Source organism: Macaca thibetana, chromosome 10 (genome assembly GCF_024542745.1).
Source record: "Macaca thibetana thibetana isolate TM-01 chromosome 10, ASM2454274v1, whole genome shotgun sequence".
Classification (NCBI taxonomy): Eukaryota; Metazoa; Chordata; class Mammalia; order Primates; family Cercopithecidae; genus Macaca; species Macaca thibetana.
Genome location: NC_065587.1, coordinates 28,710,310 through 28,735,342, shown reverse-complemented (window position 1 = coordinate 28,735,342; position 25,033 = coordinate 28,710,310). Strand labels below are relative to the sequence as shown.

General features: G+C 58.0%; 2 protein-coding genes across 4 annotated transcripts in view; one reads left to right on the top strand and one right to left on the bottom strand.

The window, feature by feature from the left end:
- Positions 1 to 25,033, bottom strand: part of RSPH14 (radial spoke head 14 homolog) — an 83,232-nt gene that overhangs the window by 24,241 nt on the left and 33,958 nt on the right. The gene's annotated exons all lie outside the window — the stretch shown is intronic.
- GNAZ (G protein subunit alpha z) overlaps positions 1 to 25,033 on the top strand; it is a 54,032-nt gene that overhangs the window by 12,402 nt on the left and 16,597 nt on the right. For all 3 annotated transcript variants that reach the window (XM_050746253.1, XM_050746252.1, XM_050746254.1), the window contains exon 2: positions 11,634 to 12,805. In XM_050746253.1, the coding sequence (XP_050602210.1) occupies positions 12,083 to 12,805 (723 nt within the window). In that variant the 5' untranslated portion in view covers positions 11,634 to 12,082. The remainder of the gene's footprint in view (positions 1 to 11,633; positions 12,806 to 25,033) is intronic.

Here is a 25,033-nt window from a genome sequence, read left to right as displayed (position 1 = left end):
ATGCACATTTGAGAAATATTTGTGGAAAGCAGAAGCAAGAGGTCTGTGAGCTGGTGCCTGGGGGAGGGAGGGCAGAGCAGGAGCCCAGACCAACCTGCGGTGGGGACCCTGGGGAAACCACACACAAGCCATTGGAGACGAAGGTGGGAGGAGGGGATGTGGGTCAAATGTGGTCAGGGAAGGTGCCTGCTGGAGGAGCCAGCAGCCCTCAGGCTGAGGAAGGGCCGGTTTGTGGGGCATCCCTTCCATTTCTTCCCCCGGGGAGGTCCGGTCCCACTGCCGAACCAGCGGCACACCACACCTGTTCAAGGTCACACGGGCTGGGTGGCAGGCCCAGACTGAGTCCACTGGGGCTCCAGTGATCCTGATGCTGCAGTAGTCGGGGGTCCTCACGGGGAAGGAGGTTCTCCCTGGGCTTCACAGGGCTGTGTTTTCAGCCAGGTGAGGTGGAACAGGGCCCTGTGGGTGTGGTGGGTGGGAGATGCAGCCGGAGAGGCAGGAACCTTGCTTCTTGTGGAGTTAAAAAGGAGGGGGGGTGAGCTATGCAGGTGATTTTTTTCCCAGAGGGCAGTTCCTGGAAGGGTAGCTTGTCCCTGCCCATGTCCAGTGTCACTGTCAGTAAGGCAAGTTGAAGTTTTTATCTTCTTCGGAAGATGTGGCTTTTTAGTCCAAAAATACAAACGGTCCCCAACTTAGGATGGTTTGACTTGCAGTTTTTTAACTTATGGTGCAAAAGCAATAAACACGGAGTAGAAGCTTTGCTTCGAGTACTCATATAACCATTCATTCTGTTTTTCCCTGTCAGTACAGTATTCAGTAAATTCCACAAGATATGGGTTAGATTCTTTGTCTACCTGCAGGCTAATGTAAGTGTTCTGAGCACATTTAAGGTAGGTTAGGCTAAGCTGTAAGGTTCAGCAGGTTGGGAGAAGTCAATGCATTTTCCACTTAGGATGGGGTTATCAGGACATAACCCCATCCTAAGTCGAGGAGCATCTGTAGGTGTTGTATCAAAAGCCTGAAACCATCAGGCCTTCCTGCAGACAGCCACACTGACCAGGATGAAGCAGCATGGGGAAGCCCTGGTGCACCGGGTGTGAGCATATCCTCGCTCATTTCCGCCTTCATCCCCGCCTGGTCCTGAGCACCTGCGCTTCGTGGCCCATGACGCAATGCAGTCTTGAGAGCCACAGCCCCGCCCTTCACCATCCCAAGGCCCAGTGGAGAGCTGGACAGGGAGCCATTCAGTGGGGATGCCACAGACAGTGTCGTTCTGGGAAGGCAGGGAAGTCAGGTCCCTGCTCCTCCCAGATGAGTGTGGGCGTGGACACCAACCCTAGCTCACTTGCCACAGGACATGCTGTCTGTGGTTTTGTGGTCACCCTATCATCGCATGTCCAGGTACTGTTGCACACTGGAGGGTATGATACAGAAGTGCTGCTCCAGGAGGCCATACCAACCCCTATCCTGTCCGGGGTCCCCTGGAGCCACCTGCCCCTAGGTGGGGAGCCTCATCTGGAGGCCCTGAGCTTTCTGGGGACAGCTCTCAGGCTGGAACCGCCACCTCAGATAGGTGGGTGTGATTTCCAGGCAGCTTCTCCCCAGGCTAAGCCCGTCTGCTGCATATGCGGGGTCACTTCTGAGAATCACCCTGCCCCTTGGCATCCTCAGCAATTCCTCACTGCTGCCATACTGCATTTTTCTCTGTGTCCTCTTCTCTATGGTGCTGAGCTTTATCTGAAATGGCCTGGCTGCCTTATGTGCTCACCATCTCCCCAGGGAGAATACAAGCTCCTTGACACACAGACTCAGCTTGTTCCCCACCATATCCCCTGTCCCCAAGCAGGGGACACACAATGGGGCTCGATTCTGGGAGAGCAAAGTATTGATCAGAGCAGGTCGATGACTGATCGGTTGCCCATACAGATCTGAGGATGGAAGGCCTCAGGCCTGGGCGCACGTGCTGGGTGATTTACGAGCAACGGGAGAAGCAGTGGAGGACACTCTGCTGAGCAAACAGATGGAACTGAACCAGGGAGAGGGTGACCCACTTTGCTGAGATGAGAGATGGGCTCTGGCCTGAGGAGGAGGGGTGCAGTGATTGCACCACAGCCCAATAGCCCCCATCCCTTCACCACCAGTACCAGTGCCTCCACCCTGGTTGTCCCAGCAGAGAGGGCGTCTGGCCCCAGGTCCCCATGTACCCCACTTGTGTCCCCAGGAGGCAGAGGCAGTGGGGACAGAGCAGGGGGCTGCAACACCACCAAACCCTGGGAGGTGGCCTAAGGCCACAGCTGTGAGTGGCACTAACCCTTCCCCGGAGGAAGGTAATGCTTTTTTGTTTCTCTCTCAATCCTTCTCCTTCAAGGAGAAAAATCCCAGTTTGGTGCCAGCGTGGCTCTCGGCTCTCGCACCCTCCAGCAGGCGCTAATCCCCGCTGTTTAAGCAACAGCCAGTGGCCTTGCCTGGCCCCTTGGCAGGGTCACGCCCCTGGCTAGCGGCAGAAGCGGGTTCCTCTACACTGTTTTGTATTTAGATTACTTCAGTCTACGGCGGGTGACTCTGGCTTTCCACTGAAAGTAGGACTATGAAGTCGTTATGAAGTACATTTTTTTGAAGTAAAAAACGCAGTCAATTTAAAGAAAAATGTTGAGTAAAAACAGCCAGTGATACCCAAGTGTGGCCAGGTTAGGCAGGCTGCAGTCCTGTGGGGCCCGGTTGGAGGGCTTGATGGGAGCTGAGGCCTGCAGACTCCCAGCCAGGCCACCCCGGGAAATCACCTCTATCTTTGCGCTTTGGTTTCTACAGCCGTAAAGCTGAGGCCACCTCCCAGGCCTGCTTTTAACATGAGATGACGTGTGTGAGCAAAGCACTCAGCCCAGCAGTGGCAGCAGACAGGTGGCATGGAGGTGCAGCTGTCCCCTGTGCGTCTCCAGACATGGGCCTCTGGACCTAGGTTCCCTGGGCACCTTCCTCTCCTCCCAGTGGCCTTAGCTGCCCAAGGAGGCACACTATAGATGAGGAAAGCGCAGCAGAGCCACGCCTGGGACCCAGAGTCCCCTCCCCGGCCCCACCACACCCAGCTTCCCTGAGACAGACCCTCCCCGGGGCCCAGCCCGCAGTTGCCCCTGACCTCCCATGAAGATGTGTGGAAATGGCTCCACGAAGAGCCTGTGGGGACACTGGACCATGACCAAACCACTGGAGAGAGGGGAAGCACACAGTCATGGGGCTGCAGCGATCTGTGGAGCCCACTTCCCACTGGGTGGGGCCAGCGTGACAGGACGGAAGGCAGTGGGACAGAAGAACTGGGCAACACAAAGGACACCTGGCTCCTCAGCGACCACAGAGAGCTGTCACCGAGGAGGCCCCCGTAGGTCCAGGCCAGGCCCTGGAAAACTCATGAGGGGATGCACGGCTGGGGCAGGACGGGGATGTGTGCAGCTTGTCAGCTGGAAGCAAACACAGCTCCGATAAGTCAGGCGTAAAAGGGCAGTGGAAAGTGCTTCCTCATTCAGCGAGGAGGAAACCTGGTAATCTGCAGTGGCCACAGGCACAGGCTTTTCCAGACCTTCTTCTAAAATAGTATCGTGGTGGGAGCTGATGTGGGGACAGCGGCTCCAGAGTTGGGGGCAGCACCCACTCTTTAAGAGGTGATGGAATGAGCATGGTGGCTCACACCTATAACCCCAGCACTTTGGGAGGCTGAGGCAGGAGGATTGCTTGAGCCCAGGAGTTCGAGATCAGCCTGAGCTAGTGAGACCCCCATTTCTACAAAAAATAAAAAGATTAGCTGGTCATGGTGGTGTGTACCTGTAGTACCGGCTACTCAAGAGGCTGAAGTGGGGGGATTGCTTGAGCCCAGGGGGTTGAGGCTGCAGTGAACTGTGATGGTGTACTGCAGCTGGGTGACGAGTGAGACTGTGAATATAAAAATGCCTCAATTGAGCTTGTAACCACCCAAGGGGTTCACCTTGCCCGCTGCCTAGACAGAACCGATTCTTCAAGACGGGAATTGCAATAGAGAAAGAGTAATTCATGAAGAGCCGGCTGTGCAGGAGACCGGAGTTTTATTATTACTCAAATCAGTCTCCCAGAGCATTCAGGGAGCAAAGTTTTTAAGGATAACTTGGTGGATGGGGGGAAGCCAGTGGGCCAGGAGTGCTGATTGGTTAGGGATGAAATCAAAGGGAGTTGAAACTGTCGTCTTGTGCTCAGTCAGTTCCTGGGTGGGGGCCACAAGATCAGATGAGCCAGTTAATCCATCTGGATGGTGCCAGCTGATCCATCAAGTGCAGGGTCTGCAAAATTTCTCCAGCACTGATCTTAGGAGCAGTTTAGGGAGGGTCAGAATCTTTAGACCTCAGCTGCATGACTCTTAAACCATAATTTCTAATCTTGTGGCTAATGTGAGTCCTACAAAGGCAGTCTAGTCCTCAGGCAAGAAGGAGGTCTGCTTTGGGAAAGGGCTATTACCATCTTTGTTTAAACTATAAACTAAGTTTCTCCCAAAGTTAGTTCAGCCTACACCCAGGAATGAACAAGGACAACTTGGAGGTTAGATGCAAGATGGAGTCAGTTAAATCTCTTTCACTGTCTCAGTCATAATTTTGCAAAGGCGGTTTCAAGCTCGGCCTGCAGGTTCCCATATTCACGCAGCAAGTCGAGTGATCTGAGTTACATGAACCATCTACACGCCCAAAATGTGGGTTCAAGGTACCCCAATGCATTTCCTCCTGCTGGTCCCTGCATGCTCTGAGCTGTGGGCTGGCTTGGGGTTGGATCCTTACCCGCTCTACCCCACATCCTTGTCTGAGGAAGGCCCTATGGTCACAGGCATAAGTGAGCCTGGAGATCTGTCCCTGCATGGGCCTCCTCCCTCCCTCCCCCATGTCACCACAGACCAGCTGCTGGGTGCCAAGGTGGTGCTGGCAGGTACAGGGGCTGCGGCTGCCAGGATAGAAGGCGTCTCAGCACACTGGGGTGGGGGTGGGGGTGGGGCAGTGCTGAGTCATAGCCCCGCTTGGGGCATGCTGGGCAGCTCAGCCTCCACAGGGGACTCCAGGACAGGGTGAGTGGCAGGTAGGTGCAGGCAGCCCTGGGGTCAGCTCTAGTGGGGTGGAAAGGACTTGTTGGTCTGAAGTGGGTTCCATGACTCCTGCTGCCGCCCCATGCCTGGGATAGTGGACACCACTGGTTCCTACACTGAGGCTAGAGAGTCCTGAAGGTTCAGGGTGTATGGTATCTATGGTATCTGGGGAGGGCTGGGAGCCCATCAGGCATTAGGGGTGTGTCTTTGCTCTGCCTTGCTGGCCCTGTGACCTGGGCTGCCTGCTACCTCTTAGGGTCCTAGCTCCTGTTACCAGCAGAGGTGGCCATCTGAGTGGCCTCTATTGGTCCTCAGGCATGACTGTCTGTGCGTCTCCTCCAGTCACAGTCTGGGTACAGTTCCATCACCTCAACAAGCCTAAACTAACTCCCTGGGGACAGGGTCTGTGTGTTGAACCATCACTTCATCTTGGCTCACCCTTTCCATGGCCCAGGCTCTGCATGGGGCAGGCTTTCCTGGGAGGTGAGGAGGGAGGGAGGCAGGTAGCTAGGGACCTGGAGAGTGAGGGGCTGGGCTGCTGTCTCTGAGGAAGTGGGGCACAGTGATGAGGGAGCCAGTCTGTAAGCTGATAAGTCTTCCCACCCCGGCTTAGCCGGCTTGGGCAGTGACACCTTCGGTGACCTTGGCTGTGGGCTGTCCTCTTCTGCCTCGGCGGGGAGGGGCACTGACTCTGTGCTGTGCTGGCTGCTGTGGCGGAGGCCTTGTACAAGGCTATGGGGAGAGCCTAGAGGTTACGGCAGGGCGGGCTGGCTCCTGTGGCCTGGTTCGGCCCTGGCGAGCTCAGGCTGTGGTAGGTGTGGGCATGGGTATTGTGTTGCCCAAGCTCTATGCCCAGCAGCAGGCGGGGCCTCCAGGGATTGCGCCTGGGGAGGGAAGTGGTTCCTAGAGTGGAGGGCATCCAGGATGCAAAGGTCCCAAGAGAGGTGGCAGCACTTTACCTCCATGACCATGTCCCCATCCTGGCTCAGGGCTGTCACTCAACATCTGTTACAGGAACAGACTTGAGAGGGCCACATCTGGAAGGAGGGTCATGAGGGCAGGCTGGGTCTGCTGGGTGGTGGGCGAGAAGGGAGGGTCTTGAGGGGGAAGTCCATGTGTGGGCTGAAGGGTCTGTCCTGAAACCACAGGAAGCAAGCGGCTCTCAGCAGAGGGTTCCTGAGTGGGCTCAGGGTTTGGGGATCATGCCTTAGGAACCTTTGGGTAGGTGAGTCAGGGACCAGGATGGCGCTCCTTAAGAGCCTACGGCCAAGAGAAGCTGGTTTCCTGAGGCTGCTGGGGAGGAGGCAGGCTGAGCGCAGCCTACTAGGGCTTCCTGGCGTCTGGCTGCCTGCATGTCGGACCTGATGCCTGGCCCTGTGTCACACTAAGTCCTAAGCGACCTCCTGGTGAATTTGCCATACTCTTCATGCTGCAAACACTACGCATCTGCTGGGGACCGGGGGCTGGATACTAGCTGGTGTTCACTGATACAGTCCACTCATCTGTACTGAGCCCTGGCCATAAGCACAGCAGGGTCCTGTACCACAGGGACAGCTGACAGTCCCCCTTTCCCAGTACCTGCCGCTTTCACCTGATATGTCTCCTCTCCAAGAGCAGCCCCTGCTTCAGCCTACTGGCTGGACCCTGGAATTCCCTGATCATCTCCCTGCTCCCACCCAGCTACCACTCCATCACCAGGCACTGTGCACCGTACAGCTCACACATCTTGCAGAGTTCCTCACTGCATCCACTTCCCGCAGCCCTCACCCATGTTGCTCCCCTTTTATCGCCTGGATGTTTGCATCCAGGAGCCTCCTCTGGTCTGGTTTCAGCGCAGCAGCCAAGGGATGCTGGTCACACAGGGCAGGTCATGTCACTTCTCACCCAAACCCTGGCTGGCTCCCGACTCACCCTTACAGTGACCTCCTACCCTCTTGGCACCAGCCACATGGCCTCCTTCCTGCCCCTCAGACTGGTCAGGCATGCTCCCACTTCACAGCCTTTGCACCGGTGGTTCCCTCATCCCTGATGCCTGCTTGCCTCCCTCCTTCATCACCTGTTCATACTTATCTCTCACCTATCAGGAGGCCAGCCCCACCCACCTTTGCAGACTTGCAGCCTGCACGCCCCACCCCCAACCCTGCCCACCGGGAGCTCCATTTCCACTGTAGCACTGGGCACCTTCTTCACTTGCTGTTTATTTACTGTCTGTAGTCTGACTCCTGCCCTCCCACCTGAGCAAAAATAGGGAATGGATCTTCATCTGCCTCATTCAGCAGCCTCAGCCCAAGTGCCAGAATCAAAGCCATGGTTTAGCAAGTAAGTGTGGGATGCTGGAGAGCCCCTGACCCATCTTGCCTCTGCCCCAGTCACCTCAGCCTAGCTGCACACCTCAGCTGGTTCCTCCTCTCCAGGGCATCTCTGCTCCCAGGATGCCACATGCAACCCCATGCAGATGCCCACATGCACCAGTACACATGCAGCTGCACACACACACGCACAACCACATGCAGACAGGGGCATGGACCTGTGCATGCACACCCAAAGATGTGTACATGGACCTGCTCACAGACATGTACATAGAGCTGTGTGTGCATGTGAATAGACACATGCACACACTGGCATACAAGCAACCAGACACAGACACATCCATGCACCTGCGCACTCACAGACACACACAGGGACCTACGCATACACGCACACACACAATGGATTTGCACACACACAGGGACCTATGCATACACGCGCACACACAATGGATTTGCACACACACAGGGACCTACGCATACACGCACACACACAATGGATTTGCACACACACAGGGACCTATGCATACACATACATGCACCGCAATGGACCTGCACACACACAGGGACCTATGCATACACGTACACAGACCACAATGGATTTGCACACACACACAAGGACCTGTGCATACACGTACACACACCACAGTGGACCTGCACACACACAGGGACCTATGCATACACATACATGCACCACAATGGATTTGCACACACACAGGGACCTATGCATGCACACACACACACACTGCAATGGACCTGCACACACACAGGGACCTATGCATACACATACACACACCGCAGTGTACCTGCACACAGGCACCACATAATGCCACAAATATGCAGGTACACACATGGCTTAAAACCTTTCAGTGGTGTCCTGTTTCTCTTCAGTGAAGACCAAGGGCTCAGTTGAACTTCTGGTGAGCCCTGTGCCCCTTCTTCTTGCCTGGCACCGCTCTCCTCCTCTCCCTTGGTTCAGCCACTCTGTCCTTCCTTCAGTTCCCCTGTGTGTTAGGGATGGTTTGTCCCTTTCATCCCTAACACACATCCCCACACACCGCAGGGCCTTAGAGCATGTTCCTCCTCTGCCTGGCACGCTCTTTCCCTGGCCCATTCCTCTGGTATTTCTAGCCACGCCCAGAGGTACTGTGGTGGGGGGTCCTGGTTGTTGGGCTCTAGTGACCCATCAGTGGTTTCTGGGCCAGGGAACAATGTGGTCATCCAGCTCTTGGCCTTTGTCTCTCGGCCAACCATCATCAGGTTCCATCCTGGGACTTGGGGAGTCCTAGAATGTCCAGTAAAGCCCGGGTTTAAAGATTCAGAGAGAGGGCCGGCCAGAGCCTTGTGTAAGAGCCAAGAAGTCAAGCCTCAGAATAGGTGGGACTGTCATACCTATTCTGTCATACCTATTATGTCATACTGTCATGTGGTTTGGACCACATCCAGGCTCCCAACGCAAGGCCTCCTTATATCCGTGCACAGCCCTGTCCCATGCGTGGCACTCCTGCAGAGAGCACTCATACCCCCAAACACAACAGAGCCTGGCAGAGCTGCAGGGAGAGTTCTGGGTGGGGCCTTCTGCTTGTTTGGTTCAGGTGATCTGAAAGACAAGGGTCCTCAAGCAGGGGACCTCCCCTTGGTTGTGACTGTTCGTCACTGGCCCATGCAGATGACAGACGTGGCCCTGACGCCCTGATTGCTCCCTGGCCTCAGTTTCCCCTTTCCCCCCACATTGCCCTGCCATTGCTGGTGCACACTGATCAAAGACTGCTTGGGCAGCCCTTAGCTCCAGGCTTCCAGACGACAGCATTTCAGGGCCCAGGCTGCCAGCCCAGTGTCCCCGGCCTGCTCGCTGATTCCCCAGCCTTGGAGCCTTGGAGCCATGGAGCACATACATTCCAAAGCACAAATCACACATCCTCGGACAGAGCAGCTTCTCTGCCCACCACTGGGGACGGAGGGGGCACCTGGCTGTACCTCACATTTTCAAACGCTGAATTGAGAAGAACAGTCATGACGACAGAAGACACCTCCCACTGGGCTGGACACTGCCTTCTGAAAGGAGCATGTTGGCTTCCTGCTGGAACGATGGTGCTGACAGGGAGGACCCTGGGTCCCCAGGCAGTGGGCTGAGGGCTTTGGACACCTTTCCACACCTAAGGGGCTACATGTCATCTTTAAGCGGATGTTCTGCCCACTGTGTGCTAGAGCGGGAGGGTCATCTCGGGGCTTCCATTCTCAGATGTAATTTTCAGCGTCATTGGGATTGGGCTGAGTGACTGTTTAATCACTGCTCTCTTGGCAAAGATGTTTCTAGGGCGTTCCCTGGTGCACCTCTCATCGATGGCTGCCCGGTGAAGCGGGAAAGTTCCTCCGCCTCTCCAGTGATTCCTTCCCTCCTTCCACCAACCAGTGCTTACTGAACACCCACTATGCACCGGGCACTGCCCTGTTCCCAGTGGGGAATGAGGCCAGGACGGGCCCTCCTCACCCTCACTCTGGCTGGGTGTAGGGGCGACGGCAGCACATGAGGTCACGTAGGTCACACATTAGCTGAGGGCTGCTATGGAGGAGGATGACGGGGGCAAGGTGATGCTCACAGCAACAAGCACAGCAGGGCAGTGACTGCTACTGGCTGTCACTTTCTGAGGACCAGGCTTGTGCTGGACGCTTTACTCTTCACAGATACCTGTGGCCAGTGAGGGACAGGCTCTGAGATGGGAGTAAGTCGCCAGAGGCCACACAACCTGGGAGAGGCAATCGAGGCATGAAGGATGAGACCACCCTGAGAGTGATGGGGGTAACATCAGGGTTTGATCAAGGGAAAGAGGTGGCATTAGAGCCTCTGGCTGTCAGAGGCTGGCAGGGCTAGGGAGCAGGTGTGAGAGGCCACCGCCACTGTCAGGAGAGATCAGAACCTCTGCCCAGGGAGAGGATAGCCCACCAGGGGCCTGCTTCAGAGCAGGATCGCCAGAACTAGTGGTCAAGGTCTGTGAGGGGCAAGGTACAGTGAGGGGCACGGATGGCTGCTGGGAGGATGAAGTGCCATTTGCTAAGGTTTTAGCAGGTTGAGTTTCAGATGCTGGTCACACGCAGGAGTTGGGGGTGGGGCCTTGGCTGTTGGGGTCTGTCTGCCTTGGGCCTTCCCACCCCAGGGCCAGTCACAGAGTTGATGGGGGGTATTAGAGGGGCTAATGCTACCTGTGGCAGGATGGGGAGGCTACGTGGGTCTCCGGAAAGGGACAGAGGTCAGGGAAGGAGCAAGAGGGGTGCGTGCAAGCTGGGTGGGGCCTGGTGCCACCCTGGGCTCACAGCCAGGGGCAGAAGCCCGAACTTTGAGCTGCCCTTCATGTGGGGAGGCCTGGTCCAAACACCCAACAAAGTCACAGGGGCATCCTAGGGTGTGCCCCTCCCTGCTGGCAGGAAAGGTGGATGGGGAGGCCCTGACTCGCGGGGTTGGTGAAAGATTCTTCCCTTGGGAGCTACTGTGACAGCTCCTGCTCTCCCAGGTGGATTTCACCACAGCACCACGTGCAGTCCCCAACTCCCTGGTCTCAGCCCAAGCACCCCTCTACCTCCTTCTGCGGGAGTGAGGCCGCCCCTGCCCACTGTGCTTAGGCACCTCACGGTGCTCCCGCAGCCTGAAGCCTCCACCTTGCTCTGGTCCCTGCCTATCTGCTGGCTCCTGGGCTGGCCCAGCAGAGTGCCCTCAAGGGAAGGCAGGGGCCAGGCCTCCCTCCTGGTGCTTTTCCTCCCTGTGATTAGCAGTGACCCAGCTCCTGCGGGGGTAGTGAGAGTCAGAGAGGTGTTCAATTATCCCAGGGCTGGGCCGAGGCCTGGCCACCCGTGTAAAACAGGGCAAAGCTGAGCTCTATCAATGCTCTCTGGGAGAAGGGCGCCAGGGGGCATCACAGCAGGGTGACCTTATTGAATCCTAACTGGATGCGGTAGAAGGGAGTCCAGCATGGGGGCTGGGTGGGCAGAGGCCTCGCACACACCCTCCTCTCCCTCATGCACCTGGCTTCAGGCAGACTGTCCAGGCAGCAGCAGACACACGTGTTACACTGTGGTGTGGACCCTGCAGTGCCCCATGGAGGAGAGGGGGTCAGATGGATTGTTGCCGGCTCATTTTCCGAGGCCAGTCTCTGCTGCTCGGCTTTCAGAAGAGCTCCCTTTCACTGTCCAGCCTGAGGTGGGGCCACAGGGAGGAGGCTCACACTCTTCTCTGTGTTTGGCAGGTGAAGGGCTGGATGCACAGTGGGAGCCGGAGGCGGGGGGCTGCAGGGAGCACAGCAGTGACCAGCCCTCCAACCCTCCAACCACTCAGCAACATCGCCACAGCAACCAGCAACCAGACGGCAGCAGCCGAGGCAGACACAAGCGGACGGCTTCCCACCGTCGCTGAGGACAGGGAATGACTACGGCAAATCAGGCCACTTTGCTGACTAGGGAGGTGGAGTGTCACTAGTGGGGAGGGGCGGCCGCCGCCCGCTGCACAGAGCGCCATGCCGGCTGGAGAAGAGGCGCTGGGGCAGGGGCTGCAGTGTGGCTCGGCCTCACCCCCCTGCTGGCACTGAGTGCCTCCAGGGCAGCTGGGCTCTCGTCTGCCTGGTCTCAGCGTCCCCTGTGGTAAGAGGGAGAGGCGCCCCGTCCCTTGCTCCTTGTCTGGGCCCGCTGCTGCCAGACCATGGGATGTCGGCAAAGCTCAGAGGAAAAAGAAGCAGCCCGGCGGTCCCGGAGAATTGACCGCCACCTGCGCTCAGAGAGCCAACGGCAGCGCCGCGAGATCAAGCTGCTCCTGCTGGGCACCAGCAACTCAGGCAAGAGCACCATCGTCAAACAGATGAAGATCATCCACAGCGGCGGCTTCAACCTGGAGGCCTGCAAGGAGTACAAGCCCCTCATCATCTACAACGCCATCGACTCGCTGACCCGCATCATCCGGGCCCTGGCCGCCCTCAGAATCGATTTCCACAACCCCGACCGCGCCTACGACGCTGTGCAGCTCTTCGCGCTGACAGGCCCCGCTGAGAGCAAGGGCGAGATCACACCCGAGCTGCTGGGCGTCATGCGGCGGCTCTGGGCCGACCCAGGGGCACAGGCCTGCTTCAGCCGCTCCAGCGAGTATCACCTGGAGGACAACGCGGCCTACTACCTGAACGACCTGGAGCGCATTGCCGCAGCTGACTACATCCCTACTGTCGAGGACATCCTGCGCTCCCGGGACATGACCACGGGCATCGTGGAGAACAAGTTCACCTTCAAGGAGCTCACCTTCAAGATGGTGGACGTGGGGGGGCAGAGGTCAGAGCGCAAAAAGTGGATCCACTGCTTCGAGGGCGTCACAGCCATCATCTTCTGTGTGGAGCTCAGCGGCTACGACCTGAAACTCTACGAGGATAACCAGACAGTAAGTGGGGCCGGGGGTTTTCCTCTGCTTGTTCCTGCTGTCACGGGTTCTTGGAAGCAAGAGGACTCGCGAGGTCCAGGACAGTCCGCAGCCAGAAAGGGAACCAGGCGCAGGCCTGGCCCTGCTGCACGATAACTGAGGCGGCTCCAGCAAGGTGGGGGCAGAGGGAACAGGGTGTGGAGTGCAGGTGTCATGTCCCATGCCTGAAGTACTCAGGGTGTGGAGGCCACAGGGCAAGAGAGTGTGAGGCTCCGCCGGGCATCCGTGGTCAGTCCGTGTGATAGTTTGGCAAATCCATGAAGCTCCTGCCAGCACCAGTCTCCTACCAGCATGTAGGTCCAGGAACAGCAGCCAGCCCCGCAACCCCATCTTGAGCCTGAGAGTCTGGCAGAGATGGGGTTAAGAGCTCTTTAGAAGGGATAAGCCAGGTCCTGGTAGAAAGGGGACGACGTGAAAGCAGGTGTTGGGATTCTTTCACAGTGGCATGGGCACAGCCCGAGGGAGACCTGGGCCCAGTGCCAAGCACTGGGGGCTTGAGAGTGGAGTTGCTGGAGAGAGTGGGGAGCCAGGTGAAGCAGTGGAGCAGTGTGCTCAGGCCCAGCCAATACAGAAGGTCTAGCACACGAAGGGGGCCACAGCCAGGAGTGGCAGTGGTAGAGGCTGTGGCAGACAAGGGAGGGGCTGTCTTGCCCAGCAGGACGCCCTGAGCACAGATTTCAAGTCTCTCCTTAAGAGAGAGGCCTTTGACCCTGAGGATGGGATAGTGGGGGCAAACAAGGAGTCATGAAGTTGTGGGTGCCCTGGGGCTAGCGGAGGGTGATACTGGGAGACAAGGGCCCAGCCTCCCACTTGGGAGCACTGGCCTCTGAGGTCACTCCTTGCTTCACCCAGTCCTAAGGCAAGCTTTATTCTTTGGGTTCAGCCGAGAGCAACAATGGTTCTAGCTTTGGCCCTGTGCCCCAGCCAGGGAAACTGGACAGCTCCAGGCTGTGGCCATGGTGCTAGGAGCCTGAGTGTTCTGAGAGAGGATCTTCGGCTTTCATCAGGCAGCTGGGGAGGCAGGCTTGCCTCCCTCCACTCCTCGCTTCAGGGCTCTCCCTGGAACTGTGCCTACGTGTTGATGGCATGCCTGGGGGAAACGAATGATGGATGGGCAGGCAGGTGTGTACACAGGCGGCTGCATCCACCCTGCTCCCAGTGTGTATCTGTGTGCTCTCCAGGGTTCTGCCCCTTACCCTATGGTTGCCCCCAGTTCAGCCCCATGTGTGGTTCTGGGCAGAGGGGACATCCCAGCAGATGAGTGAGGTCAGGCTCCCTTGATGAGGCATGGCCATGGGCAGAGGCCTTGGGGCTGAGAAGCTGCAAGGCAAAATGAGGTGCTCAGGCTGGACCCCTGGGACAGTGCCATGGTGGGTCTGCCAGCCACCCTGCAGCTGCCAGTCACACGGGCTTGCACCACTGGCCTCATCCATCAACTCAGTGGCAGGCATGGCAAATTCCCCAGACACCAGGCCTGGCTCCCAGTTGCATCCTTTGACCGGCTGTGCCCGCAGGTGTGCTGGACCCAGGAGGCAGGATACCTGGGCCTTGAGTTGGTCCAGTGTTTCATGGAGGGCTTCGGCTGTTACCTTTGCTTTCTGAACTTGTCAGTGAGGAGATGACCCAGGTGTCTTCACAGATGGGCCCAAGGCTAGGCCTTTGCCTTCCCACAGCCCTCTCAGCTCTGCCTGGCCTGTGCCTCCCACCTTGCTGCCTCTCTCTTCTCTCCTTCTGCTCCAGCCGTGGTCAACATGTTTTGCTCCAGCAGTATTGCTCTGTCCAGCCTTAAGCTTGTAACGATCCTGATACCTGCCTCTCACCCCCCTGCCCTTATCCTTCAGGTCTCATCCCAAGTGGCGCCTCTTGGGAGGCCTTTTCTAACCTAGCCTGGCACCTGTATACCCCTCTATCTAGTAATGTGTGAGTGAGCTCCTCAGGGCAGGCCCTGGATGGGCTGGGGGCCGCTGTGGGCCCTCGCATCTCTAGTCTTCCCTCTCCCAGGGCTGTCCCTGGGGAGAGCCACGGTGGGCAGCCATGAGCAGGGACAGCAGCCACTGGCCTGGCCTCAGGGATCCCTGTGAGGTTCCAGGCATTCAGGGCATTTTCTAAAGGGAGGGGCTGGCAGCCAGGCTGGCACACCCACCATCATCAGCCTGGTTTCTGCAGGCCTGGGGAAGTGGTTGTTCACCAGAAAAGGAAATTCTTGATGAGAAACCCAAGCAAGGCTGGAAATTCACTGGATTCCAAATGATTCTGACCTTTCATGCTCTACCAGTAATATGTGGAGATGGAAAACAAACAGGCTGCCGAGGAAAGACAATCCCCTCCCGCGATTCCTCCCACTGGCTGGGCTGGCCCTGGAGGTGGACTGGCCCCCAGAATGGTGCCGGCAGTGAGGACAGCCCGCCTCCAGCCGCGCCAGGGCCAGGGCCAGTGCTGGCATAGGGGCTGGCACAGGGCTGCCACTCTGCCGTCTCCTTTTGGAATGTGCTGAACTGTCCTCCCTGGGCCCTGTCAAAGGCAAGGCAGCCAAGAACAGGCCATGCTCGTTTTCACAAAAGCCGAATGAACCTTGGGGCCCAGTGCCAGGGCTCTGGACATGGCTTCTCCATGGCTCTGCTTCTCCATGTGCTCAGCTCCCAAGGCCTCATCTTCCCTGATGCTGGCAGTGCCTCCCCACCCCCACGCCTGGCGAAGGAGCCACAGCCCCCCAGCCCACCCGCTGGCTTCTGCGTCAGCACGTTGCCAAGGAGAACATCAGTGTCTCTGGGCTCCCAGGTGTGAGGGCTGCAGTGAGTGCAGGGCAGCACCTCAGAGCGGGGAAGGCAGATTTCAGGGTGTCTGTGGAGTATGGCAGCAAGCCATACAGGGAGCCGCGCCCCTCCATGGCCACAGCTCCCACCCTCATCCGAAGGAGTTGGTGGACCGTTGTCCTGACCAGGGCCGAGCCCTGCAGGTGTGGCAGGCACCCCCCGGTGCCCCCAAGCCCAACACTCAGCTGGGGCTTCCTCAGGCAGCAGGGGAGGCCTGAACACAGCGCAGCAATGCAAGAGGGTTTTTCTGGTGCACCTGTCCCCTGAACGATCCCATGGGGCAGCAGTGCCTGTTAGTTTTGTCACAGATCGAGGCACCAAGGCTCAGGCACACGGCCGGCGCTGTGGGCCCCCAGCCCTCAAGTCCACGAGGACAGTTCCTGAGAGGCCATGTGTCACACACAGGACCCACCATGGGCCTCCCACTTAGCCAGAGCCACGGCAGAGGCTCTGCCCCTCCTCTTTAGTACATTCACACAAGGGTCAGTCAGCAAAGACAGTCACTCTCCTGCCCTAGGAGGGAAAGGCAAAGAGGAGAAGCTGGCACCTACCAGCCCACGCTGAGGGGCAGACCCAGGTGGCTGTGGCCAGCAGAGCCTGAGTCTTCACTCAGCCCCACTGGAGGCACCTGAGGGGGTAGGTGGGCACTTGCTGCCCAACCTCTGCCCTTGCGGATCAGCTGATGGGCTTTGCCGGCCGCCTAATGCTGTGGGATCCTTCAGAAGGCGAGATTAAAAGGTCTGGTTGTAAAGTGTCAAATGTTCTCATGTGGAAACCCACAGGGAGCTCACTGCCCATTTCCCGACGGAGCTGTCAGCACTCCCAGCCCTGCGGCGGGTCTGTTGTGCACCTGTGATGGACCTGCTGTGCGGGCGCAAGGCTCAGGCGGGGGCTGGGCATGAGGGTTAGCGCAACTCTCCCAGCAGCACAGGGAACTGGGGGACAAGCAGGAGGCAGCCACACCAGCCCAGCCATAGCTTCATTTCCACAAAGCCTCGTGCTGCCAGGGACACCTGCCCTGTCTTTCTAGAGCTGGCAGGCAGCAGTTCCCAGCAGTGTCCCCATTGTGCTTTCATCCGGGACCCACGGTAGTCACTTGAGCCCCATAGGCAGGCTGGGTCACAGCAAGGTGCACCGTGGGAGGCCTGGTGTCTCTGCCACTTATCTGAGAGACAGCTGGTCAACATGTTATCAGTGAGCGTACCCAGGGAACGGGGGACCTAAGAACATGCCTTTTGTGGGGCAAGTTCTGCAGGTGGCAAGTGCTTGAGCAGCCAGCCTCCAGGCAGGTGGCCTCTGCCCAGCCCTGATAGTGGTCCCTCATCCTGGGCTATTGGCTTCCTGCGGAACCCCTCCCCACTCCAGGGCAGGTCAGTACCCCTAGCACACCATGAGGGCAGGTCCACACCCACCTGGCACAGCTGGTGCTATGAGCGGAGGGCCTGGCACACAGTGGGTGCTCTGCAGACTTTGTGGAGCGGGCAGAAGGCGGTAGGCTTGGAAAAAGCTGGAGCTCCAAGGCCCTGGCTTCTGGGTGCAGAGCAGCTGGGACACTCAGCCCTTCCCGAGGAGACCCACTGCTGTTCCGTAACAGGAGTGTGTGCAGTGCCCTGAGGAGGGGCTGCCCAAGGCCGTCCTGTGAACACAGCATGTTCCTGCCACCCTAGCACTGCGGTTTATCATTCACCCCAAAAAGGGAGCTTGTTTTAGTGCTTTAAAAATGGAGTTTAAACATTTGTACCATAAAATGGTGTGTTGTGGGTGAAACAAGGTGTTTCCAGTAAGACAGGCTTCCACCTATTGATGACAGAGCTGGTTATATTTGTCCAAAGAGGGAATTACAAATGGCCAATAGCCAGACACGGATGATCCCCTCTGCCCAGCATACCAGGGCTTAGATTGAGAAGGGACCTTGCACATTCTTTTTTTTTTTTTTTTTTTTTTTTTTTTTTGAGACGGAGTCTTGCTCTGTCACCCAGGCTGGAGTGCAGTGGCCGGATCTCAGCTCACTGCAAGCTCCGCCTCCCGGGTTTACGCCGTTCTCCTGCCTCAGCCTCCCGAGTAGCTGGGACTACAGGCGCCCGCCACCTCGCCCGGCTAGTTTTTTTGTATTTTTTAGTAGAGACGGGGTTTCACCGTGTTAGCCGGGATCGTCTCTCGATCTCCTGGCCTCGTGATCCGCCCGTCTCGGCCTCCCAAAGTGCTGGGATTACAGGCTTGAGCCACCGCGCCCGGCCTACACATTCTTTAGTGTCCTTAACCAGCCGGCTTTGCAGATGAGGACACTGAGCCTCAGAGAGGCTCCTTCACATACCCTAGGGCTGAGACACTGGCTCTTCAGGGAAGGTCCTGGCACTGGCCCCTGGGAATTCCAGCGGCCCCCTCTTCACCCTACTGCTCCTACATCCTGTGGGTGCTGGGGTGCTCCAGCAAGGGCCTTGGGGCTATAGACTGGGTTCCACCCTGGGAGCTGCTGTGTAGCCAGCGTCCCCTCAGGAGAGTGGAGGACAGTGACACCTGGGCTTGGGAGAAGTGAGTGGCTGTCAAGGTTGACACTCCCCTCCTCTCTTTGTCTCCTGGCCTAGTCAGTGCCAGGATCACAGGGAGCCCTAGCAGAACATGGTCTCACTCTGCCTCTTATTCCTGACCTGGTCAAGGGCATAGCTCCAAGCCAGAAGGCCTGCCGCCCTTTTCCCGACACACACAGGTCTCCCAAGCAGCTCCCTCTGATCTTGCAATGTGCCAGGGCCACATGCAGTTTGTCTGCAGCATCCTTAAGTTATAATGACCCTGGAACAGCAGAGCCTCCTGACCAGATCCAGAAGCAGGGCCAGGCTGGCACACTGGGCTCCCGAGGACTGGACGGCCCCCATGGCAGTGCAGCTTGACAGGCTCCACAGGGGTGGGAGACACAGAGGACCAAGCCCACAGCAGCACCCTGATGGCACCTCGCTTGGCAGGCGTGGAATTGGGAGCAGGGCTCAGCTGGCCACATGATATCCCCAGCCCGTATCCCTCTCTAAGCTTGGCCTGGCTTCCCCTCTATGGCCTGTTATCCTTCCTGAGCACTGGAGCGGCAGGGCCAGCCTCAAGAGGGCTGGGCACACACGTATAGCTGGGCCACCCGTGGCCTAGAGGCCCCACCAACACTTGTGAACAGCCCCTGCCATCCCTTCAGCACCGGCTCCCCACATCCAAGTTCTCTTGCCTCATTGCCCAGCACTCAGCCTTAACTGGGGCTGCGGCCACCTCAGTCAGCCTTGGGCCACTCTGAGCCTGTGGCCGGTGCTCAGCGAATGCTGGCTATCTGCTTGCCTACGGTCCCGGGCTTTTTGCATGAGCCCATGGGGTGCTGGCTCAAGCCCAAGATGGGAGAGGGATGAGCAGGGAGGGGTGGAAAAGGCAGCATGTCCTGGCACCTAAATTGAGGCCCTTGCTAGCACATCCGTCCTTGGGTTAGCTCCTTCCTTCCTCTGCTCCAAGGGAGGATGCAGCCACAAGGCCCCTGTCAACAGCAGCTTCTCCTTTCTTGTCACACTGGGAGCTTCCAAGGGCGGGGCCATTTCTTAGCCTGCCTTGTACAGAGGCTCCTTGCCCTGGGTAGGTCCTTGGTCAGAGGTCAGCCGCAAGGCAGGAGGAGGCAGGGCCCTGGGCTCAAGCCCCTGCTGCTTGGGCTGCCCCCACACCTGCTCTGCCTGCAGGGCCTTTTCCTTTGGCCCCCAGCTGCTTGTTGTCATGAACCTGGTGGCTCTGTCGTTCAGTGCATCAGCCACCCCTCCATGATGGTCACCTCCTGCTGTGTCACTAGAGGCCATTCCCAGGGCATAAGCTCTCACTGAACACAGCAGGGCAGCAGCCAGGATGCCAGCCCCATCGCTCCGTCTCCTCCACCATGATGATGTTGTCAGGAGCCTTGGCAGAACTTCCATGGGGTTGTCCATGGTGTTCCTCAGACCTCTCAGACTAGTGCTCCTGCCACAGCGTGTCATCCTGAGTGGGCTCTGCCAGGCCCTCCTTTTTGGGAAGGTAGGGGTCAGTCTCTTGCTCTAGTGCTGATAAGCCTTGAGGGAGGAGGGAGGAGAGCAAGCAAGCGCTCTTCGGCACCGTGCCGGGCAGGGCTGCCCCCTGCAGAGGAGAGTACTGAGACTCAGGGCTCGTGGTGGCAGAGCCTCCTTTTGTGCATGCCAGGGCAGTGAGGGGCTAGAGCTGGCTCATACTGGCTCACAAGAGCTAATTTTTCAATTTTCAGGACATTTGTGAGCTGTTTGACATTATATTTGTGGCTTCAAATCAGCCAGGTGGGAGTAATCACAACCCTGGAATTGGCAAATGCTACAAAACAGTTCTACTCCTCCCCAGCCCCCGCCTCCATGTCAGTTGTTAGACCAGCGCACCACAGCCAGTGACTCCCAAGCGTGGCGGGAAGAGTCTGCCAGCCAGGCTCAGTCACTGGGGTATGGCAGGATTGATCCGCTTCTGCCATCTTACTGAAGAACCTGACAGTGTCCTTGCCTTTCCGTCCCCCACTGTGCTTCCCCAGTGACTCCCAGCTCTGACCCTGTGGCCGCATGGTTTGTGTCTGTTCGTGTTTACGCCGCTGGAGAAAGGGAATTTGCCAGAGCGGCTCCTCACTTGCCTGCCTCCCTCCCACTCTTCCTTGGCAGATTTTAGAGAATCCTACTCCATAGAGAGCAACCTTGGATTGGCTAACATGAGACCACAAGCTGGGGGCCCTCTGATGTTCTCTATCCGAGAACAAGGCCTCTGACATCCATGCAGGAAGCAGTCCTCGTTCACACAGTATGTGTGGGCCCTGGGCCCGACAAACTCAGTCTAGGGACAGAGACGGTCCTATCCCTTCCTCCCCCAGGTCAGCTGGGGATGGCATCAAGCAGCCCCTGGAGGACCTGTGTAGCCAGGGCTGGCCTCAGGCTGGCTTCCCCCGTGCCTACGAATGCTGGCCACATGCTCTCTGTGACTCGCCCTGAGCCTTCCCTAGGAAGCAGTTTTCTAGGTGCAGAGAAGCCAGGCGCGGGGGCCTCCTCTGTCCCAAAGACCAACTTTGCAGGAGAGAAGGGGACCTAGACATTGGGAGCAGGGCCTGGGCAGATTGGGATGAATGTGGAGGGTGGTGATCTGATCTGGACCTTGCAGAATCCGATCAAGGCTGCGGGGGAGCAGTGGGGACAGTCAACAAAGGCAGGACTGAGGGGGCTGTTGGGGGGCCATGGAGAGCACAGAGCTATGCACAGTGCCCTGCGGCAGGGGTGATGGAGGACCAGGCGGCATAAGGTCCAAGCAGGCAGGGCAAGGTCCCATGCACAGTGTCCAATCCCAAGTGTGGCCCAGGGTGGGCATTGCTGCCTGAGCGCCCTGTGATGACGGAGCCAGGATTCAGCCCCAGGACCGTGTCCCTCCCAGTTTATGCACCTCCTGCTCTGCCTCGTGATCAGGCTGGATGCTCACAATGATGCCCTGCCTGAACTGTTCCAAGAGCTTCAGGGCAGAGCTGCTTCCCACCCCACATCCCCTCAACCTGCATCTGCTAGGCTTGCCCAGGCCAGCGGGTAATTAATTTCCTGAGCGCATTAGCTCTGCTCGATGCACACACATGAGAACAGCTCTGGGTTTTAAGACACAGATTACTATTGTTTTAAGGGATTTGTATAATCCAATAACTGAAAAACAATTTTCCACTATCTAGAACAGACTCCATGGTGGAGGCTGAGAGTGCTGGGGGCCTTGCTAACTTGGGGGTCCCTAGTAACCAGTGTAGATGGGGGGGATCTGCCACTCAGGGGAGTCCTGTGACCGGCCCTGAACAACACAAGAGCGCAGCGAGAACGGGATGCAGCCGAAGGCTCTGTGCTGACTGGATGCATAGCCCTCTTCATCCGAGGCCCCACTGGCTTAGTCTAGTTTCTGGAGGGATTGGAATGACAGTCAGCTAGGGGGTATGGCCCTGGGCATCTCACGGGGGACACCCAGTGTTGGCCAGGGCAGAGTGAAAGGTGCTTCTTCTCCCTGCACGTGGCTCCCGTCTGGATAGTGGACAAGCTTAGGCCAGCTCAGGAGCCTGGCTGCAGCTCACCCTAATCCCTGCTTCATCACACCTCGTGGTGGACATGTCCTCAGCTCATGTACTTTCTCTAATTTCATTAATAATGAAACCAGAGTCGGCTGGGGCCCTGGGCCTTGTGTCCTAAGGGTTCCTGCCTAGGCCGGCCAGGGCCACAGCCCCACACACCTTTTCCTAGCCTGTGGTGACCACGGGAGAAGCACAGCAGCATCCTGACCAAGGGGGCCTGGAGCCTTGAAGGCAGCTTGGCCCAGCTGGAGGAGTAACAATGGGTAAGTCCCTGGCCCGCAGGGCCACCCAGCTCAAGCAATAACGACCCAAATATCTATTTTTTAAGGGTGAATATTTTTGAAAACCATCTTTTTGGCCACAGGCAGAGGTTCCCCACTGGGATCTCTCCCCACTACCCCCAGTTTCTCATGTCCCTCCCAGGAAAGAGCCTGAGCCTGCTGCAGAGGGGCTCACAAGCCCTTGAGCCTACAGATGTGGGTCTGAGGCTGCAGTGCCAGCGGCTAGGAGTGCAGAGTGCACCCACCTTGCCGAACAAAGCAAAGGCAAACCAGGCAAGGGTATCGGGCTTGGGTTCCTGGGGATCCTCTGGAGCCGAAACTAGGAGGGGTTTCTCACACTGTGGTTTCTTCGCATGGTGATGGCATGCAAGCCCCTGGCCAGGCCTGTGTCTGTGTTGACAGCTTCCGGTCTACAACACACCCGTGTCATGCTGTTTGTTAATTTCCCTTCAGCGACTGACACTGGCTGGTGGGGAGAGAGGGGGCAGGTTACTTAAAAGCAGCAAGATTTAACACAAAAACAAATAGGAGATAGTTCTCAGCGGAAACAGAAATGGACTGGGGCTTTGGAAGAGGCCAGTCCTCCCAGTAGGGCAGGAGAGCATATAGGGTCAATGTGAGAGCAGGTAGGACCCAGGTGCTGAGGGTGCCCACGGCCTGCCTTTCTGGGTCTGGGTGTGAAATCAGGGAGCCGGACACAGGAACTCCAGGCCCTTTCAGAGCAAATGCTCCCAACATCTTGACATTTTCTGTCCCAGGACTGGGAGTCTTTGAGCATTGTTAAGTCACCACCTCCGGTCACATGATGCCTGCCACATATCACACTTACCCTGGGGCTCTGCCTCCTTAGCAACTTTGACCAACACCTGTGGGAATACGGAGGGTCTCATTTGGACCTAAGACCCTGCAAGTCAGTGATGATTGAGATCTGGTGAGAGCAAAAAAGCAAAACAGAGTGACATGAGGGTGAGGGGGGTGGCGCCTTGGGCCTGTGCTGGGGAATAGCAGCCACCCACCTGCAGGGTTGGACAGGGGTGCCAACATCCTGGAGGCTGCACGCAGACTTCTGGGAGAGCTCTGTCTGGTGGGTGAAGGCCAGCTGAGGCATGAGAAAGTGCTCCGGGTACAGCACCACCTCCATCTCACACTGGGCCCTGGCACTGTGGCTGGGGCCCTGGCCTGGCTGGGGCCCAGGGTAGTCATGTGGACCTGTGTCCATCTGGACTGCCCAGGTGGAGGTTGGCCCAGCAGCACAGCTCCTGGGCTCCCGCCCCTCCCCTGGCTAGTGAGGAGGTAGGGCAGTTCTGGAAGTACTCTGAAGGCTCAGGCTGTAAGATAGCATGTGTGTGCTGGCTGACAACAGAATAGTGGAAATGGAAGGCCCGGAGATGTGAGCAGTTGGCAGAGCCTGGCACAGGGTGTGCTGGTGCCCCACATGCACAACCTCTAAGCCTCCCAGCCCGAAGGGGGTCCCCACCACACAGATGAGGAAACTCGGGTTTCAGGAAAAGTCCCTGCGGCAAAGTGGGGGGTCTTCTGACCTGGAGGTCCCGCCGCTGCCCAGGGGAATGGGCAGGGCTGGGAAGCAGCCACCCTTGCCATTACTGCGGGTCACCCCACCCCCTCCACACTGCACACATAGGGAAACCAGGAAGGGCAGACAGGACTGCCCAGGCAAGGTGGCAAGGCCGAACCTCTGCGGGAGGCAGGGAGCAGCATGCTCAGCTGTTTCTGGCAGGTTCAGAGCAAGGGCTTTTCAGGCCATTAGGGCCTGAGCTAGGGCTTTAGCGGCAGCCTGTTATCTTGTTTAAACAGCCCTTGCTGTTTGAAGTGCCAGGCTTGGCTGGTGCTGTTACTATGAGCACTGCAATTGTCACCAGGCATAGTTGCAGGGAGGAGGGGGCCACCGGCAAGCAGAGGCTCTGACTTCTGGACTCGGCCGGAACACACCCCTGCCCTGGCCCCCATCCCAGAGGAGCCCCATCTGTCACTGGCCTGGGACCTACAAGCCTGAGTACTCTGTAAAATGAGCCCCTCCCAAGCTGCCCGTGCCCTCCTGAGCTGCCTGCATGGGCAGCTGAGCAGCCCTGTGTAGATGGGCAGCCCTGTGCGGTGGCTTTTCTCATCCCCAGGGAAAAGTCGAGGGCCTCATGAAAACCCAGGGCCTGAGAGTGTCTGAGGGCAGGAGTTGTGGCCACCCCAGGTTGTCAGTCCCTCCTGTGCCACTCGAGAGTCTCCACTTCAGCCAGGCCAGTCCTGTGAACTGGGGGCCTCTGTCTGCAGGTGGCAGCAGCTGGGGTGTAGGGAGCAGAAGCTGGGGCAGGAGCAGGGGTCCCAAGCACAGTGTTCCAGCAAGAAGCACCGGAACCCACCGAGGGAGCGCAACAGTGGAGTTGGGTCTTGGGGCCTCTGCACACAGAACCCCAGGGGGTTGGCCACAGGGTGTGAAGATAAAACCCACAGCTTCATTCACCAGAATACAGGATCAGATAGTTCCTGCTTATTTTAAAGCCAGAAGAGCACCTACTTATCAAATGCCTCTTCAGTCTGTTCTGCCAGATTGACCCATTGACTGACGAAGCCACAGTGAGGAAGGACACAGGCCAGCTGTCGCTGGAGGGCCAGCCTAGGGCAGGGCCTGCTGCGGGGGAGGGAGGCCCAGCCTGAGCCCCTTCAGAGCCTCCTACAGGTGCCCATCACTCACCCCAGCTACACTCTAGGCATCCACAGAAGTGGCGGGTCTGAGTGTGAGGCCTGTGCCCGCTACCCTGACCCAGCCCATCTGTGGGCCAGGAGCAGGTGCATCTGTGCAGAAGGGTGGGGCCAGGGGCACGCGGGTGGGGAGCAACCAGGCAATCCCAACCCCTGCCCCCATGCACAGCTGCCACGCTAAACACCTGCAGCATGCGCCATCTGGCCCTGCCTGCCATCCGCCCCATGCTGGGCAGAGCTGGGTAGAGCAGTCCCCAAGCAGAGAGCACTGTGCTCATAGGCAGACCATGGGCAA